The sequence below is a fragment of the Drosophila mauritiana genome, chromosome 2R (assembly GCF_004382145.1).
Source record: "Drosophila mauritiana strain mau12 chromosome 2R, ASM438214v1, whole genome shotgun sequence".
NCBI classification, from domain to species: domain Eukaryota; kingdom Metazoa; phylum Arthropoda; class Insecta; order Diptera; family Drosophilidae; genus Drosophila; species Drosophila mauritiana.
In genome coordinates, this window is record NC_046668.1 from 19,948,834 (window position 1) to 19,963,259 (window position 14,426).

The following is a 14,426-nucleotide window of genomic DNA, read 5'->3' on the forward strand; positions in this document are numbered from 1 at the left end:
AATTTAGAATTTAGAAGCAACAACGTAGTGTTACAATTACCACCGTTCCGTGTACCTCACAGTCGTACGTCGTTTTTCGGCACGTCGCTTTTATTTGTGCATTTGCTTGGAAATAATTAAATGAGCTAGACAATTACATCGTTTTGTGTACTTTAGACTTCTTTAAATAACTTTTAGATTGGTTTAATTTGCCGAAAGACCAAAACAAACAAATTTGTGCGACAGCTGACTTCGTTATTTCAACGTCAACAGCAAAAGGCCACACTTATTTCGCGAAAAGCGCGTGGTATTTAATACCTTATTTATTTGCTTTATTTCGCCATTAGAAGCAAGTTTCCCTGTGTCGAAAAACTAGCAAAGAAAGCCACTGGATCCAGAGCTGGTGCATCCAAAACCCGGTAATTCATTTCGATGTCTGAGGGCAGCGGTAGCGAGAATGCGGCCGCAGCAGATGCTGCGGCCGAGGCAGAAGCCGCGAGTGAGGCGGCACTGATGGCTGAAGCGGTGGCTGTGGCCTACCAGAGCGACGAGGAGGAGCAGCCAGAGGCCGAGGACACACCTGAGCAGGCTGGCGATAACCAGGAAGAGGACGCCGGTGAACAACAGGATGGGTTGGAACTAGAGGGCGACGAAGACGCTGATGCTGACGACGCCATGAGCGTGGAAAATGCGGAAAACGATAGCGATAGCGGTGGAAACGCCGAGGAAACCGCCGCCGCCGACCGGCGCCAGGCCACCAAGAAGGAGCTCACCCAGATTATCGACAAGTGGGAGCAACAGCAAACCCAAAATGGATACGATCCAGTGCCCACTCTCAGGAGGTGAGCTACAAGATCATTCACGCATGGGTCCAACTTAATGCTTTTACTTTCGCAGCCTTGCGGAGATCTTTGAGCGTGAGAAGGACGTGTATCGGCGCAAGGATCCGGATCCCTTGGATTCACGTCATCCATATAGAGCCGATCCTAGCTGCCAGTACGGATTGCTACTCAAGCTGCTCTTTCGGAAGGATACCTTCATGGGCAAAGTAAGAATAGAGAGATATTTATTTTTCTAAAAAGCAATGTAAATGTTTTCTGAAAATCAGGTGCTTTAGGGTTTCCAAATCTTAAGCTAACTAAAGTGAAATATTTTATTTAACTAGCTCCTCAACGATTACCTGCGAGAGAACTATTTCAGTCGCCAGAACGTCAGTCGCAGCTCTCTAGAACTAAATATCTTGGCCTGCCGCCTCATCCTGGAAATAATGCCAGGAATGGAGACCTCTGCAGTATTTCAGACCGCCGAAGGCGATGGAACCATCAATCGAATCTACTCTTGGGCAGAGGACAGCATTGAACCGCTTCAGAGCTATGCCACCGGTCTTTTAGCCGAAGCCATGGAAGTGAGCGACATAGCCATAAACTTTCGCGATTTGAATATTCGATTGGTGCCAAAGATGATCAAGCGTCTGCACATGCTCCTGGCGATCAGCAAGAGCGCCACTTCAGATGTCAATACGCCGATGCACAATCTGTCGGCTGACAGCAGCACGTCGGGCATGCTCAGCTGGGTGGCCTGCGCCAGTAATGCATCAGCTCCTCAATCGCCGCAGCACAATGGCAGTGGGCTGGGAGCAAGTTCCTCGCAGCATGGCGACGCCTCTAATATGTCCATTCTGTTCGAGAACAGCAGAGATGCCTTTTCCGTATCTCGCTATTACAAAAGGATGTATATTCCTTTGCACCCGGCCACAGCGGATACTAGCCAAATGTTAATCATGCGCTTCCTGACCAGTCTGGGCGAATATCAAGAGTTCCTAGCCATGGCTTTCGAAAACAATGTGATGCAGCTAATTTTTGGCTACCTGGAAAACTTGGATCGCCGGGACACCTGCTTGGCCTACGAAGTTTTGAAGTATCTGGCTTCCCTTCTTTGCCACAAGAAGTTTGCTTTAGAGTTTATTTCACACGGTGGATTGGAGGTCAGTAAATGGTCTTGTAGGGAACGTAATTATTTTTAACTTCACTATTTTTTGCAGCTTTTGTTAAAAGTGCCCCGCCCCAGTTTGGCGACAACTGGTGTGTCCATCGCCATCTACTACTTAGCATACTGTGAAGACGCCATGGAACGCATATGCAGTATGCAAAGACCACTTATTTCAGAACTCGTGCGCTACGCTCTCTGGATTCTGGGTCGTTGCCACGACTCCTCAAAGTGTCATGCCACCATGTTCTTTAGTCTGAGCTTCCAATTCAAGGTCATATTGGATGAGTTTGATGCTCAGGATGGTTTAAGAAAGCTGTACAATGTCGTAAGTAAATGGTTAAAAGTTCGATTAATGTCAGTTACCTTAACTCCTTCCTAATAGATTTCTGTACTAAAAATTCTTGATCCGAGCCACAACGACAGCGACAATGACTCTGATTTCAACGAAGACGTAGAATGTGCTTCCCGACAAATGGTGCGCCACGTCTGCGTAGCCCTCAAGCGCTATATGGAGGCGCACTTCTTCTACAAGTACAACAGCTTCCTTTGCCAAACAAATGCGGCATCCCCGGCACCGTCATCAGCCCACTATTTCAATCAGAATCCCACGGTTGCTGCTAAACTGACTTTTGACCAGTTGAACGACCAGATTCGCACGCTCCAGGAGCACACTTCTATTCGGGCTCATTGGCAACCGGTGGATCAGCTGATGAAGCTTGGTGGAATAACCATGCTACTTAGGATCATCGCCTTCAGTTACGATTGGGTGAACAGTGGACGCTCTGAGACGGTGCGCTCGGCTCTGGACGTGCTCAGCGTATGCTGTATCATCCCAAGAGTTTATGTTGTGCTCTGCGAGCGCCTGCTGATGCTAGACAAGACAACTACCTCCGGATTTTGCTCGGTCCTGGGCGCTGCTGCAGGAGAGATTAGCTCGGATGCAGAGGTTATCAAATCGGCGTTAGCGGTGCTGTGCCATTGTGTTTGCTCTCCGATCATCCGCAAGGACAGCGGCACCAGCCTTATTAAGTTTGGAACGTCCTCCAGGAAGAACAAGGCCAACCATAAGTACGCCGAAGAGCTGATTGAACGTGTTTGGGAGTCCGTATGCTCCAACAATGGCATTGTGGTCTTGCTATCGCTGATGCAGACTAAAGGACCCATTACGGATGCGGACTGCATACGAGGAATGGCCTGTAGGGCCTTGGCGGGACTTGCTCGCTCCGATCGGGTCAGGCAGATCGTCAGCAAGCTTCCACTCTTTGCCAGCGGACAACTCCAGACGCTGATGCGGGATCCCATACTCCAGGAGAAGCGCGCGGAACATGTAATCTTCCAAAAGTACGCATTGGAGTTGCTAGAACGAGTGTCGGGTAAGACGAAACCGCTAAATAATCCTTTGGATCCATCGCTCTCCAACATGCACAAGGCCAATGTAATTGCTCAGACACGCATCCAGTACAACAAGCAGCAGCTGTATCAGCTTATCTTCGAGCACCTGGAGAGCAATGGTCTCTCCCAGACAGCCCAAATGCTGCAACGTGAGGTGGGTCTTCCGCTACAGACTCCCACTACGCGCAGTTTTCATCAATCACCTTTCGACTACAAAAGTCTTCCCAGTGGTAGTAGCTCGCTGTCCAGAAATCGTCTGCGAAGCCGCATGCAAGATGTAAACGCAGCGATAATGGGCAGTGGAGACTTAAACAGAAGTTTTGGTGAGGACTCCTCGCCGGCAGGAGCCGGTGGTAGCAATGCGGGAGATGGAGTCAGCATACCAAATTTTAGCTCACTTAACACAACGCAGACGCCCATAAAAATAAGGAGGACGGATAGAAGTTCAGTCAGCCGCTCAATCCAGAAGCAGACAATGGAGCCTGGTGGCATGTCAGTTGGTCTTCCCGAAGATGGTCAACTGCATCCCAAGAGGATCACCCTAAATACCATCGTAACGGAATACCTCACCAACCAGCACTCGCTGTGCAACAATCCGGTCACGACCTGTCCGCAGTTTGATTTGTACGAGCCGCACAAATGTCCAGATCCGAAGCCCAGCCGCCTCCTGAGCTCGAACTACAACCTGACCAGCCGGCATGCTCGAACCCAAGCCGGATTTAATACCAGTCGCTTTGACCGTCGCTATGTGCACACGCACTTTTCACCATGGCGCAGCATTCGATCGGCGGACTACGAGGACCTAGAGTTCACCTGTTGCGATTTGGCGGGTAAATACATAATTGTGGGCACGCAGCAAGGCGACGGACGAGTGTTCAACATGAACGACGGCGTGGAGCAGTTCTTCTCCAACTGCCACAACTTTAGCGTGGATGCTATCAAGGCTAACAGGGCCGGAGACTTGGTCATCACATCTAGCTTCTGGCGGACACCCACCAGCATTCTGTGGTCCATTGCGGACGATGAGTTCAAGCTAAAGTTGCGCCTTCCCGATGTCACCTACTGTGAGTTTAGTCAAACGGCGCAGGATCGTTTGTTGGGCACCCAGAATGAGGTATAATTTGAGTTATTTTATGATCTATAGAGATTTAAACTAATAACTTAATCTTTTTCACACAGTGCGCCACGCTCTTTGACATAAACACTGGTTCCAAGGTGGCCTCGTTTACGCCAACCATACCTAATCTCTATACCAAAAATAGAGCAACTCTTTGCCGAACCGATGAGCTGATTTTGTCGGGTAAATAGTAAAATGCATTTATAAGTATAGAGTTAGCTGTAATGTAACTGAATCGAATTCCTAGATGGCGTTCTATGGGATGTGCGTTCCGGAAAGGAGATCCACAAGTTCGACAAGTTTAATCAGTGCATATCAGGCGTCTTTCATCCCAACTGTCTGGAGGTAAAGTCCAAATTTGTGTTGATCTATTTATACCATGTTAATATTCCCAAAACAATTTATAGATCATTGCCAATACCGAGGTGTGGGACTTGCGCACCTTTCATTTGCTGCAGACAGTGCCGGTGCTAGACCAGCGTAACTGCACCTTCTCCCCGATGCATGTAATCTACGGGGCTAGCTTGGGAGCGGATAGGGATCATGACATGGAGACGACCACATACGATACCAGCTTCAACGTTCTGGACGCCTACGACTACTCGAGCATTGCGACCATTGACGTTAAGCGCAACATAAACGATCTGAGCGTCAGTGCCAACGGGAGTCTGATCGCCGTGGTCGAAGACTACAGTGGCTACGAGTCCAAACAAGAGACCTACGTGAAGATCTACGCTGTGGGCGTTAAAAAGAGCGAGCGCTCGGAAGAGGTGCGTGCGGTTAAGGAGCTGGCCAGCGAGGTATCGGACGCAGTGGCGCCGGGGTCGGCAAACGCCAACGATGGTGGCGATGCTTCGCTAATTCGGGTTTTCGAGGAGGCACCAGAGCGCCCACAGCCGGCGGAGAACGCTGCACCCGCTGGCCCCAACAATTTTGAGGAGGAGCAGCTACGCCGGCTAAGTCCCGCCATGCAAGCAAGTCCAAATCTTTCTCGCCAACATGCACCCAACAGCTCAATTGTTGGGGTGCGACGGCGGGCACGTAGACTGGGTGGCAATGGCAGCGGCAGTGGCGGGAATGGGAATCTGAATCTTAATGGTGGTGGCGGAGTCGGAATCGGCGCTGCCATAGATCTGAGAACCCTCATGCGGCGCATGGATGATTTTGAACTAAATATTATGTCTATGCTTGCAGGAAGATGATGAGGAGGTGCCCGAATCTGACGAGGACGGCTCGGATACGGGCTCCGAGAACAGTAAGTTTGAATTTGATCTTCATCATTTAATCATCCGTTGCTAAATCTCCTCACTTCCCTAGCTTTTGCTATAGGTCAAAATTTAATGGGTTTCAACCTGCTTCGTAACCTTCATGGCTCGGACAACGATGACGGAGATCTGGATGAAGACGACGATGATGGAGAGCCGCTGGACTCCGAGGACGATAGTGACGACGACGACGGCTCCGACAATGGCGACGACGACTTTGATGTGCTGGAATACTTCGATAGAAGCAGCTCAGACGGTAACTCAAGATCTTTAGACTCTGTTCGTGTACGACTTGTATTTTCTCCTCCCCTAGATTGAGCCCACTCCTCATCCAAACCAACAACACACACAACTGTTCCTCCACCGATCCACTGCTCCGCTCCACTGTTCACCCACTGTTTCGTCTCGTCTCGTTTGAACCTCTTAGTTGTCCGCAGTGCGCATGGAAGGATGAGCAAGCAACAGTCGTCGTAGCATAAGTAGATATTAAGCTGTTACCATAAAGTTTAAATTGTTATTTTTGAATTTTGTACAAATCAAATACGAATGCCGCAGGATTGCATTAAAGCCAGCTAAAGATTATTAAAGAAATCGCATGATGAGTACCGACTGTAAAAATCAAATCTATAAATTGTTCAACAATTTTCATTGTACAAGCCTGAATAAAATTTGTGTACTCTTGCTATAAAACAAAAATAAACAATTTTGTTAGAAAAAAAGGCTTCTTTCTGTGCTATAGAAACCTAGAAAAAATTTCCACTTTTTGTATAATGCTAAGGAGCCTATTGTATTAGAAATCTATTAACTGGAAGACTTTATTCCTGATTGTAAAATATTAAATATTTCGTTTTAGAAATTAATGCTATCATATACTGAATTTATTTATATACAATATTATTTGCCTCAATAAGTCTTGCGGTGGTACATAAGCCAGTCAGTGGTGTTGATTCCTGGTGACTTTCTTCTGTCGCGAGAGCGAGGTTGCCGAGTCCAGCGAGCGGGCCTTCTCCTTGTTGCTCTTGATGGACGGTGTCTTGGGCTTGGGCAATGGTGATGAATAGATGACAGCGACGCTGTCAGCGAAAATTGACTTTGCTCAGAAGATTTCGGTTTCCTAAAACTGTGGCCTGATCTATGCCTCGTCAGGCTTCATCTTTTGTTTAATTAATTCGGATTGGTCGAAGCTTTTATGCTGATAAATGGGTTCACTGGCTGGACCCTTTGTTTAAAAGTTTGAAAATTGTTTATGTCTGTTGTCGACGGTAAGGCGTCGATCGTGTGATTTATGTCACCTAAGAAGTCCGAATGTTTATGTCGTATTGATTTGAATAACTCCCACAGTAGTCTCTGGACTTAAATATATTGTTGATAAATGGAATAATGGGTATCTCGGGATGCGTGGGGTGTCTAGGATATTTTACAATATTAATTAAATAAAGAATGACAATATTATACAAAATAAAGTCAACGAGAACTGATTGATCCACCCTAATGCTTACAGAAATCATAACTAACCAGTGTTACACATACGGTCTATTCGGATTGAGTCAAATGGTGCCGATTATCTTATCGCCAAGTGTGGACTGCAAGTTGGAAAAACGAATACATTCATCACCCCGGTCGTTGCTCACTAACTGGGTTTTCGGTGACGCTATTACGGACACGGACCGGCTCTCACCGAAAATCGAAGCGAATCTCGGCCGAATCCTTCATCAGTAGATAAATATGGTGATATTAAGGTGTTCGTTGTGCGACAGCTTCGCGGTCAAGTTGAATGCGTTCGTATAGGCCGTTGCTCAGGTGTTCGAAAATTGCAAATTTAGTTACTACTTGACCACCGAAGTGTGCCTATCGACGGCTGTGGCGCAATTTAATCCAAGAACTCTGTGCACCGGATCTGCGGAAATGTCTATGAAAGCCACCATCATCGGATGCCTGGCCGTGCTGGTGACACTGGTTGCGGCCCTCGATGAACACCCTCATTTCTGCATTAAGACAGATCCCATCCTTCTGTCGGAGATCGATCGACATGTGGTCATCCCCAGCGAGGAGGACCTACAGTGCCACATTAAGGCCACCACGTTGACCCAAAATGAGAAGGTAAAATCATGTGCATATGGAAATACCCATTTATGAGCTATAGTTTTCTGGATTTTCTTGGTTGGTAAACCATAATAGAAAAGAAGAATTTTAGAAACGATCAATTTAAAGTAAAGAAGTAGCAAATATGCAATTTGTTATGGATTCAACTGCTTTTGGAACAAAAGTATTGCAGTTAGTGCAATTATTTGGCGACTAAAAGCAGATTTAACGATTCCATATTTGCTAAAAATGGCCTCAATTTCAAAAACTCCCTACCTTTAATGGCAAATGCAGCGTCGCCAAACTAGTTTGCCCCATCGACATCCTTAAGTGACAAATCCAATGCCAGCCGTAAATTATTCGAGTGGCTGATATTCCAAATTGAATTAGCTTGACGATAAAGTGACAAAGTGTCCATCGCAGCTGAAGAAGATAATGCCGGCGGAGATAAGCCGAAGACGGTGGTTATTTACGAACAAGGTGTTTGTTTTAGTCTAACTTTTATCTCTCCGTTTCCCAGGCAAGCCTCGTGGACACCCTGTGCGCAGATCACGGCTCCACCACAATCAAGCGGGATAACCATCACTATTTTAAGCTGCGCAACGGAGAACTGACTGGAAGGGGAGTCCAGGCGGAGGTGTGCGCCAACGGAGGTGATTCGGTCCTGGCCTGGATTCCCTACCACACCGTGCTCAAGAACTATGCGGCCGAGCTGAATCCTAAGGAGCGGCTGACATACATTGCCAAGGCCACGAACGTGGAGCGGGAGAAGACTGAGCTCTGTCACTTCCGACACACGGATCTTGTCAATGCGGTGTCCGACAATCTGTTCACCTGCGTGGTCATGATCTTTGGTGATAACTTTGTAAGTTCCTCGGGAAGATGGTTCGGTTGATGTCCTACAAATATGATATCTTTATAGTATGGTCTTGAGGATAACATTAACGTACTGGTGGAACTGGAACCCTTGGCCTACCAGCTGAGGAACATTACTTACCTGCCGTGGCGCAATGTGACTAACAGCTACAAGATGCACCTGGGCGACAGTGTGCTCCGAAATCCCAGCGGCGAACGTAAGCCCATTTACGGGAGCCTGAACTACGACTTTGTGGAGAAGATCCTGGTGAACATGTCCAGTGTGTACCAGCATAGGAAACTATCCAGGCTGCCTCTGCTCTTCGAGCACCGGTCTTCTGTTCTCGAGTTGGACTCGTATGGAATGGGTGGCCTGGATGTTGCGGAAAAAGCCTATTTCGGACGAAGCATGGACCCCAGGAGCGAGGTGAAGGTGCAGGTGATTGGTCAGTGGGTGGACCAGCATCGGGAGTTCGGCGCCGACATTTACGAGTACTATGGCCATGGGCTGAGACGCTATAAGGAAACTCTGACCGGGGCACGGCTCACTTTCATCCGAATAGATAACACGGAACCGGTTTTCATGGCTCCGGAGTCTAGCAACCTGGCCAAGGCCTCGCTTTTCCGGGAGCCGAAGGTTGGCCAGATAAGGGAGGATCCATCGGGCAACTATACCGAGTGGGAGAACGCACAGGAAGAAGATTACGATGAGGAAGGTCCAGGATTCTACTGCTGGTTTGTGGTTACTTGCCTGCTCTTGGCCATCGCTATTATCCTGGGCATATACATTGTAGTCAGCGCTCACAACAGGAGAAACAAGAAGCGCCAGATGTACGAAGTGGCCAACACGAATGTGCCTCCACCCGCCTAAAAATTATGAACATTAAGTTAAGTTTTCTAAATCAGAAAATAACACCAGGATCAACAGGTGTTTTTAGTTCGAAATGTCAGTTTAAAAAACGAGTTGGCAGCTCTATTGCTATGTCCTCGAATTAAAATTTGTGTGTTCGTTTTTTGGGTTAGATTTATTAAAAATTTCGGCTTCAAAATGTTAAAGTGAGTTAAATAACTGTTGTGTGTTTCCTTAAATATGTAAAGAAATCCCTTGTTATGAACGGCAAAGAATGGCTCTAGAATCGAGAAATTAAAGAGACTTGTGAGCTGAAGACCCCACATCGAAAAACTAAGTTGTAAATTGAGAAAAGGTAAGTTTGAAAGGAATTTCATGCCATAAACTTATGAGGTTTTAAGTATTCAAAAGGAATCTAGTAATCTGAGGAAATAAACAAAATGATTTCCGACCGGCATGCGTTAGGGATTTCTCTCTTTACACCACGTTGGCAGTGCCATTCGCAACACGCCTATCATCTCACTCACACTCGCACACAGAGAAAGACAGATAGAGGCAGAAGTTCAGTTCATCAATTCATTCATCTCATGGAAGAACCTTATTGATAACGTCGCCAGAGATAGCTAGTGATTTCATTCGATCAGGGTCCCGAAAGACCCACTGGTGTGCACTTGTTTTGGTTTTGAAGTTCGCATCTCTGGGAACGTGTGTGTTTCGCCCTGAACCACAAATATGTGAGTTCCGAATGGGATTTGTGTGACGCGGCCATATTTAAAGAGTTTTTGTGTTGAATGTGGGGCGAGCTGCGAAAATTACATAAATACAGCGCAGGTGAGTTAATTTTTGTTGCGGGAACCCGGTCGAAAGGTGCACTAAGTGCGGGTGCAAGTGAATCGAAAACATTATTTACCCAATTTAAGTCGGGAATTGTGTATTTGTTTCATTTTTTGGGCCTAAAAATCGCATTTTTCGCTCACACCAACACCAAGATGGTAAATTGTGTATAACAATATGGCTGTCTCTGTCTGGCACAAGAGCTACCAGACGTGTCGATAGTCCCTGTTATTAACAGCGAGTTAGCAGGTCATTTACAACAGATGAAATTATTCTGAATTTTAATTGACCATTTTTTGGCGGGCAAATCATAACAAACCTCGTACTCATGCACCTTTCGGGGACCCGCACATTCTAAGTGAAATTTTAAATTAAAAAAACTGGCCCATTGCAGCGTCCCCCTAGGAACACGAAGTGATGGATCGCAAGAAGGTCCTGGAGCTTGACAAGATCTGCCGCCTGTGCATCTCGGAACGCAAGGAGATGCGCCCGCTGTTCAGCGAAAAGGTGCCCGAAATGCTGATGGACTGTACCAGCGTGCGGGTGGAGCCCACGGAGGGCTGGCCGGACAAGATCTGCGTGCAGTGCGTCCACGCCGTAAGCCGGAATCACGCCTTCAAGACGCTCGTCGAGCGCAGCGACAAGGAGCTGCGCGAGTATATCCGCGGTCTTACCGTGGCACTGGTAATGGAGGAGCAGCAGCAGCAGGAGGCGGCCAGCGCCAAGCAGCAGCTTCAGCTGGAGCGAAAGCAACAGCGTCAGCTGCAGAAGCAACAGAAAATGCTCGAGGAGCAACTCCAGCAGCAGCTAGTCCAGCAGCAACAGCATCAGCCTCCTGCCAAACCAAAACTGAAGCCGCTGCTCCGCAAGGGCTCCCGCCAGCAGAAGCAGAGGCATCTGGAGGCCGCACCAGCACCACAGTCAGTCCCGCAGCCCGCTCCCCAGCCACAGATGCAATTAATGCAGGAACATGCGCCGCAGCAGCCCACGATGCAGCAGCAGATCCAGCAGATTCATATGCCCACACTTCAGCCTGCCCCCGCCCAGCTACTGTCCGCTGCCGGTACCACCCCGGCTATGCCGCAGCAGATCCTATTGCCCAACGGCCAATTGATAACGACTCAGATTGTAGCGCCGCAGCTGGCGCAGATCATCAGCACAGCGCCGCAGACAACGACTAATGGTCAGGCCACCGCTGCGCAATCGCAATTCCTGCCACATCTTCTACAGACGCCGAACGGTCAGACGCTGCAGATTGTTCAGCAACCCAATGGCACGCAGACCCTGCAGCTTGTTCAACTTGTGCCGCAACGCAGTTTGACGACCAGCGGAGTCACGACAGTGACCACAACCACGAACGCATCGGATATGGGTCAGCATGTAGGCGCTTCTCTGGGTGATGCCGACGTGCAGTTGTTGGAGGACGGCTGTGAGGTGGAGGACGAGGAACTGGAAGATGTGTACGAGCAACTGGACAGCAAGGGAGATCACAGCTTTGAGACTATTGTCCTGGACGACGATCAGCAGCAGGACTTCCTAAAGGACCACCACGAGCACCACCAAGTGATGATCAACGAGGATCTCACGCAGAGTGAAAGCCAAGAGCATGAGTACTTCGACGATTTGGACCAACAGCAAGCGATGGACGAGTTGGATGACGAGGAGGAGCAGCTGAAGCCCGAAGACGACCAGGATACGTTCATAATCGAGGAGATTCAGCTGGAGGATGACGAGATGCTCGAGGACCCCGATGGGGAGGAAATCGACCCGGATTGTGAGTACATCGGTGACGAACAGGATCCGCATTTGTCCGGCGACGTAGACGACGATCTGGAGTATGCTATTATGGAGCCGCCGGATGGCGAGACAAGTGTGGACATTGACCAGGCCTTCATGGAGTCTGAGCAGTCGCATCATCAGCAGCACCAAGAGGAGATGCAGAGCATATCGCTGGAGAACGCTGTGGTTGAGTTCAGTCAGGCTACAACTACAACGGAATCCCTGGTAGCTCCCACTATGACCGTCAGTTCGGCCAGTCCTACGCCAAAGCGAGCCAAGCGAAGCAACCACCAAATTCCAGCCGGTGTGACTCTGGAACCCTGCGACCACCAACCACCTGCCACGGGATCAACGACCAGCAGCAAGCTGGCCGCAGCCAACTCTCGCCAGCTGGTGCAGACGGCGAGCGTGATTGCGGCCGCCGGTGCGGACGACAACTACGAAATAGATGCTAATCTGGTAACTGAGTTCATACGCCAGCACACCTCGCCTCTGGGATCTGGGAGATACATATGTCACCTGTGCAACACCGAGTTCCGGCAGTTCAAGGGCCTGCAGAACCACATGCACTCCCACACCAACTGGATACGGGCCAATTGCAAGAAACAGCCGCAGTGCCAGATCTGCCTAAAGAGCTTTAAGGGCCCAGGAATGCTGCGGATGCACATGAAGACGCACGACGCTGAATCCAGCACGCCGGTGTGCACCATCTGCAATCGAACCTTCAAGTCCAAGGCGATCTTGTACAGGCACAGACAGACACACCAGCAGAGAGCGTATTGCTGCGGCGTGGCCAACTGCCGAAAGAACTTCTCCTCCGCGGTGAACCTCAAGTGGCACGTAGAACGCAAGCATCCGGAGGTTGTGGAGCCGCTGTTCAAGTGCGGCGAGTGTGGATCTCTGTACGACAACGTGGACTCACTGCAGTTGCATGTGGAGAGCACGGACCACAGTGCAGAGGTGCAGATCAGTGGTCAGGACGATGCTTTCAGCGGGGCGGTGAGCATCGTCAGCAACGGCACCACCGACATGTCCAACATGATGGCCACCGGCCAGGGTGCGACTTTGGCCGGCGGCACGGGCGATACCCACGCCGTGGTCATGGGCTCTTCCGGCGAGGTGTACTTCGTGACGCAGGCGTAGCCAACGGAGTTTGCCGCAGCAGGTGCTCCTGGGAGCGGCGAGTGCCTGCTCGGCATCTAGATGACCACTTAGATGTAATATATATACATATATATATTTTTGTACTACCCCCGTCTAGCTAACAATTTAGGAATAAGCACAACTACACAAATATTGCAATCCTAGATTACTGTCGTAGAACTTGTTTAGTAGGACCTAAGCGATTCACTCGAATTTTGTAAGCAGATACGAAACTTTAGGTAGGCAGATGGAGACGGATCCCCACATCCAAACGCTTGGTGCACGAATCCTGCGTGTGGACTGTGCCAGTTTTTGTTTTTAATTTTATTATCCTACTATTATTATTTTGTTTTCCCGGGGAATACAGACTGGCATTTTAGGCTAAACGTATTTTGGCGTTGGGTTTTCATTGTTGGGCTTTGAAATAAGTGAAATTGTTTTAACTGAACGACAAAATAAATTAACAAACCTTCTATGAAACCATAATTCGTCTTTCTGGTACTTCCCATCTGGCCGTTAATATTTATTTTAAGCGTGTAATCCAATTCCCTGGTTCTGTTGGCTTGTTGTTCAATCGGTTTGTCAGAAGACCGGGAAAAACAGAACACAAACAAAATTGATCGAAAGAAAACAACAATCAAGCCAAGGTCTAGTCTATTGATTCCCAATTGTCACGTGTCGGGTTCATCCGGTTATGAGGAGTATATGGATAACAACGATTCGCGTATGGATGCTTATGTAAATCTGTAATTGCCTATTAGTGTGATTTAGGTACATATATATATATTATATTATAATACCCATAAAAAGTGACCCCCTAATAATCAGTTATATGCTCGCAGTCTGAAGTCTGCGGCTATCACAAGAAATTGTTAATTAATTAGCAAATAAGCCGCGAAAATAATCAATTGGAATAACATTGTGACAGCTAAAATCGCCAGCCGTTTATTTGTTTTGTTCAGATTATATATGGCGGTCAGCCGCGTTTCGCAAGATAAGATAAAGGTTTGGTTTTCCGCTTACAAATATGACGCATTCCTTCGACTTTCCGCCCTTCATTTTCCAGCCAGCTGTTGGAAAATCTGGCTCAAATAGTAGATACATTAATATTTTAGATACCTATATTTTCGATTCGTTTAAT

At 48.2% G+C, this 14,426-nt stretch overlaps 3 protein-coding genes and 1 long non-coding RNA gene across 6 annotated transcripts; 3 read left to right on the plus strand and 1 right to left on the minus strand.

The window, feature by feature from the left end:
- Nucleotides 1–252: 252 nt before the first annotated feature.
- On the plus strand, nt 253–6,537 carry LOC117138422 (protein mahjong). Of its 2 annotated transcripts, XM_033300528.1 has the most exons (11): nt 280–821; nt 877–1,027; nt 1,145–1,963; nt 2,021–2,293; nt 2,351–4,474; nt 4,540–4,660; nt 4,725–4,822; nt 4,885–5,247; nt 5,672–5,732; nt 5,795–5,998; nt 6,056–6,537. In XM_033300528.1, exons 1-11 carry the CDS (start codon nt 412–414, stop codon nt 6,058–6,060), a joined length of 4,629 nt encoding a protein of 1,542 aa, XP_033156419.1. In that variant the 5' UTR covers nt 280–411; the 3' UTR covers nt 6,061–6,537. The 2 variants fall into 2 exon arrangements, 1 of the variants encoding a protein (XP_033156419.1); XR_004459197.1 differs by lacking the exon at nt 6,056–6,537 and having other exon boundaries at nt 253–821; nt 4,885–5,732; nt 5,795–5,833.
- A 47-nt stretch (nt 6,538–6,584) lies between these two features.
- On the minus strand, nt 6,585–8,913 carry LOC117138429. 2 transcript variants are annotated; one of them, XR_004459199.1, is made up of 3 exons: nt 8,822–8,913; nt 8,101–8,723; nt 6,585–7,898 (listed from the first exon to the last, which is right to left on the minus strand). It is a non-coding gene; the product is annotated as an uncharacterized LOC117138429 (long non-coding RNA). The 2 variants fall into 2 exon arrangements; XR_004459198.1 differs by having other exon boundaries at nt 6,585–8,723.
- On the plus strand, nt 7,621–9,602 carry LOC117138428. Its single transcript, XM_033300537.1, has 3 exons — nt 7,621–7,842; nt 8,345–8,689; nt 8,747–9,602. The coding sequence occupies exons 1-3, from the start codon at nt 7,648–7,650 to the stop codon at nt 9,548–9,550; spliced, it is 1,344 nt and encodes a 447-aa protein (XP_033156428.1). The 5' UTR covers nt 7,621–7,647; the 3' UTR covers nt 9,551–9,602.
- A 438-nt stretch (nt 9,603–10,040) lies between these two features.
- LOC117138426 (zinc finger protein 853) lies at nt 10,041–13,771 on the plus strand. Its single transcript, XM_033300535.1, has 2 exons — nt 10,041–10,360; nt 10,758–13,771. Exon 2 carries the CDS (start codon nt 10,781–10,783, stop codon nt 13,283–13,285), a length of 2,505 nt encoding a protein of 834 aa, XP_033156426.1. The 5' UTR covers nt 10,041–10,360; nt 10,758–10,780; the 3' UTR covers nt 13,286–13,771.
- Nucleotides 13,772–14,426: the final 655 nt, after the last annotated feature.

Excerpts from the sequence above, each read along its gene's own strand:
- LOC117138422 (XM_033300528.1), top strand. The coding sequence starts at position 412 with ATGTCTGAGGGCAGCGGTAGCGAGAATGCGGCCGCAGCAGATGCTGCG. Across the intron at positions 1,964-2,020 it reads TTTCACACGGTGGATTGGAG|CTTTTGTTAAAAGTGCCCCG; the intron begins GTCAGTAAATGG and ends TATTTTTTGCAG. Across the intron at positions 4,475-4,539 it reads TGTTGGGCACCCAGAATGAG|TGCGCCACGCTCTTTGACAT; the intron begins GTATAATTTGAG and ends TTTTTCACACAG.
- LOC117138428 (XM_033300537.1), top strand. The coding sequence starts at position 7,648 with ATGTCTATGAAAGCCACCATCATCGGATGCCTGGCCGTGCTGGTGACA. Across the intron at positions 7,843-8,344 it reads CGTTGACCCAAAATGAGAAG|GCAAGCCTCGTGGACACCCT; the intron begins GTAAAATCATGT and ends TCCGTTTCCCAG. Across the intron at positions 8,690-8,746 it reads TGATCTTTGGTGATAACTTT|TATGGTCTTGAGGATAACAT; the intron begins GTAAGTTCCTCG and ends ATATCTTTATAG.
- LOC117138426 (XM_033300535.1), top strand. The coding sequence starts at position 10,781 with ATGGATCGCAAGAAGGTCCTGGAGCTTGACAAGATCTGCCGCCTGTGC.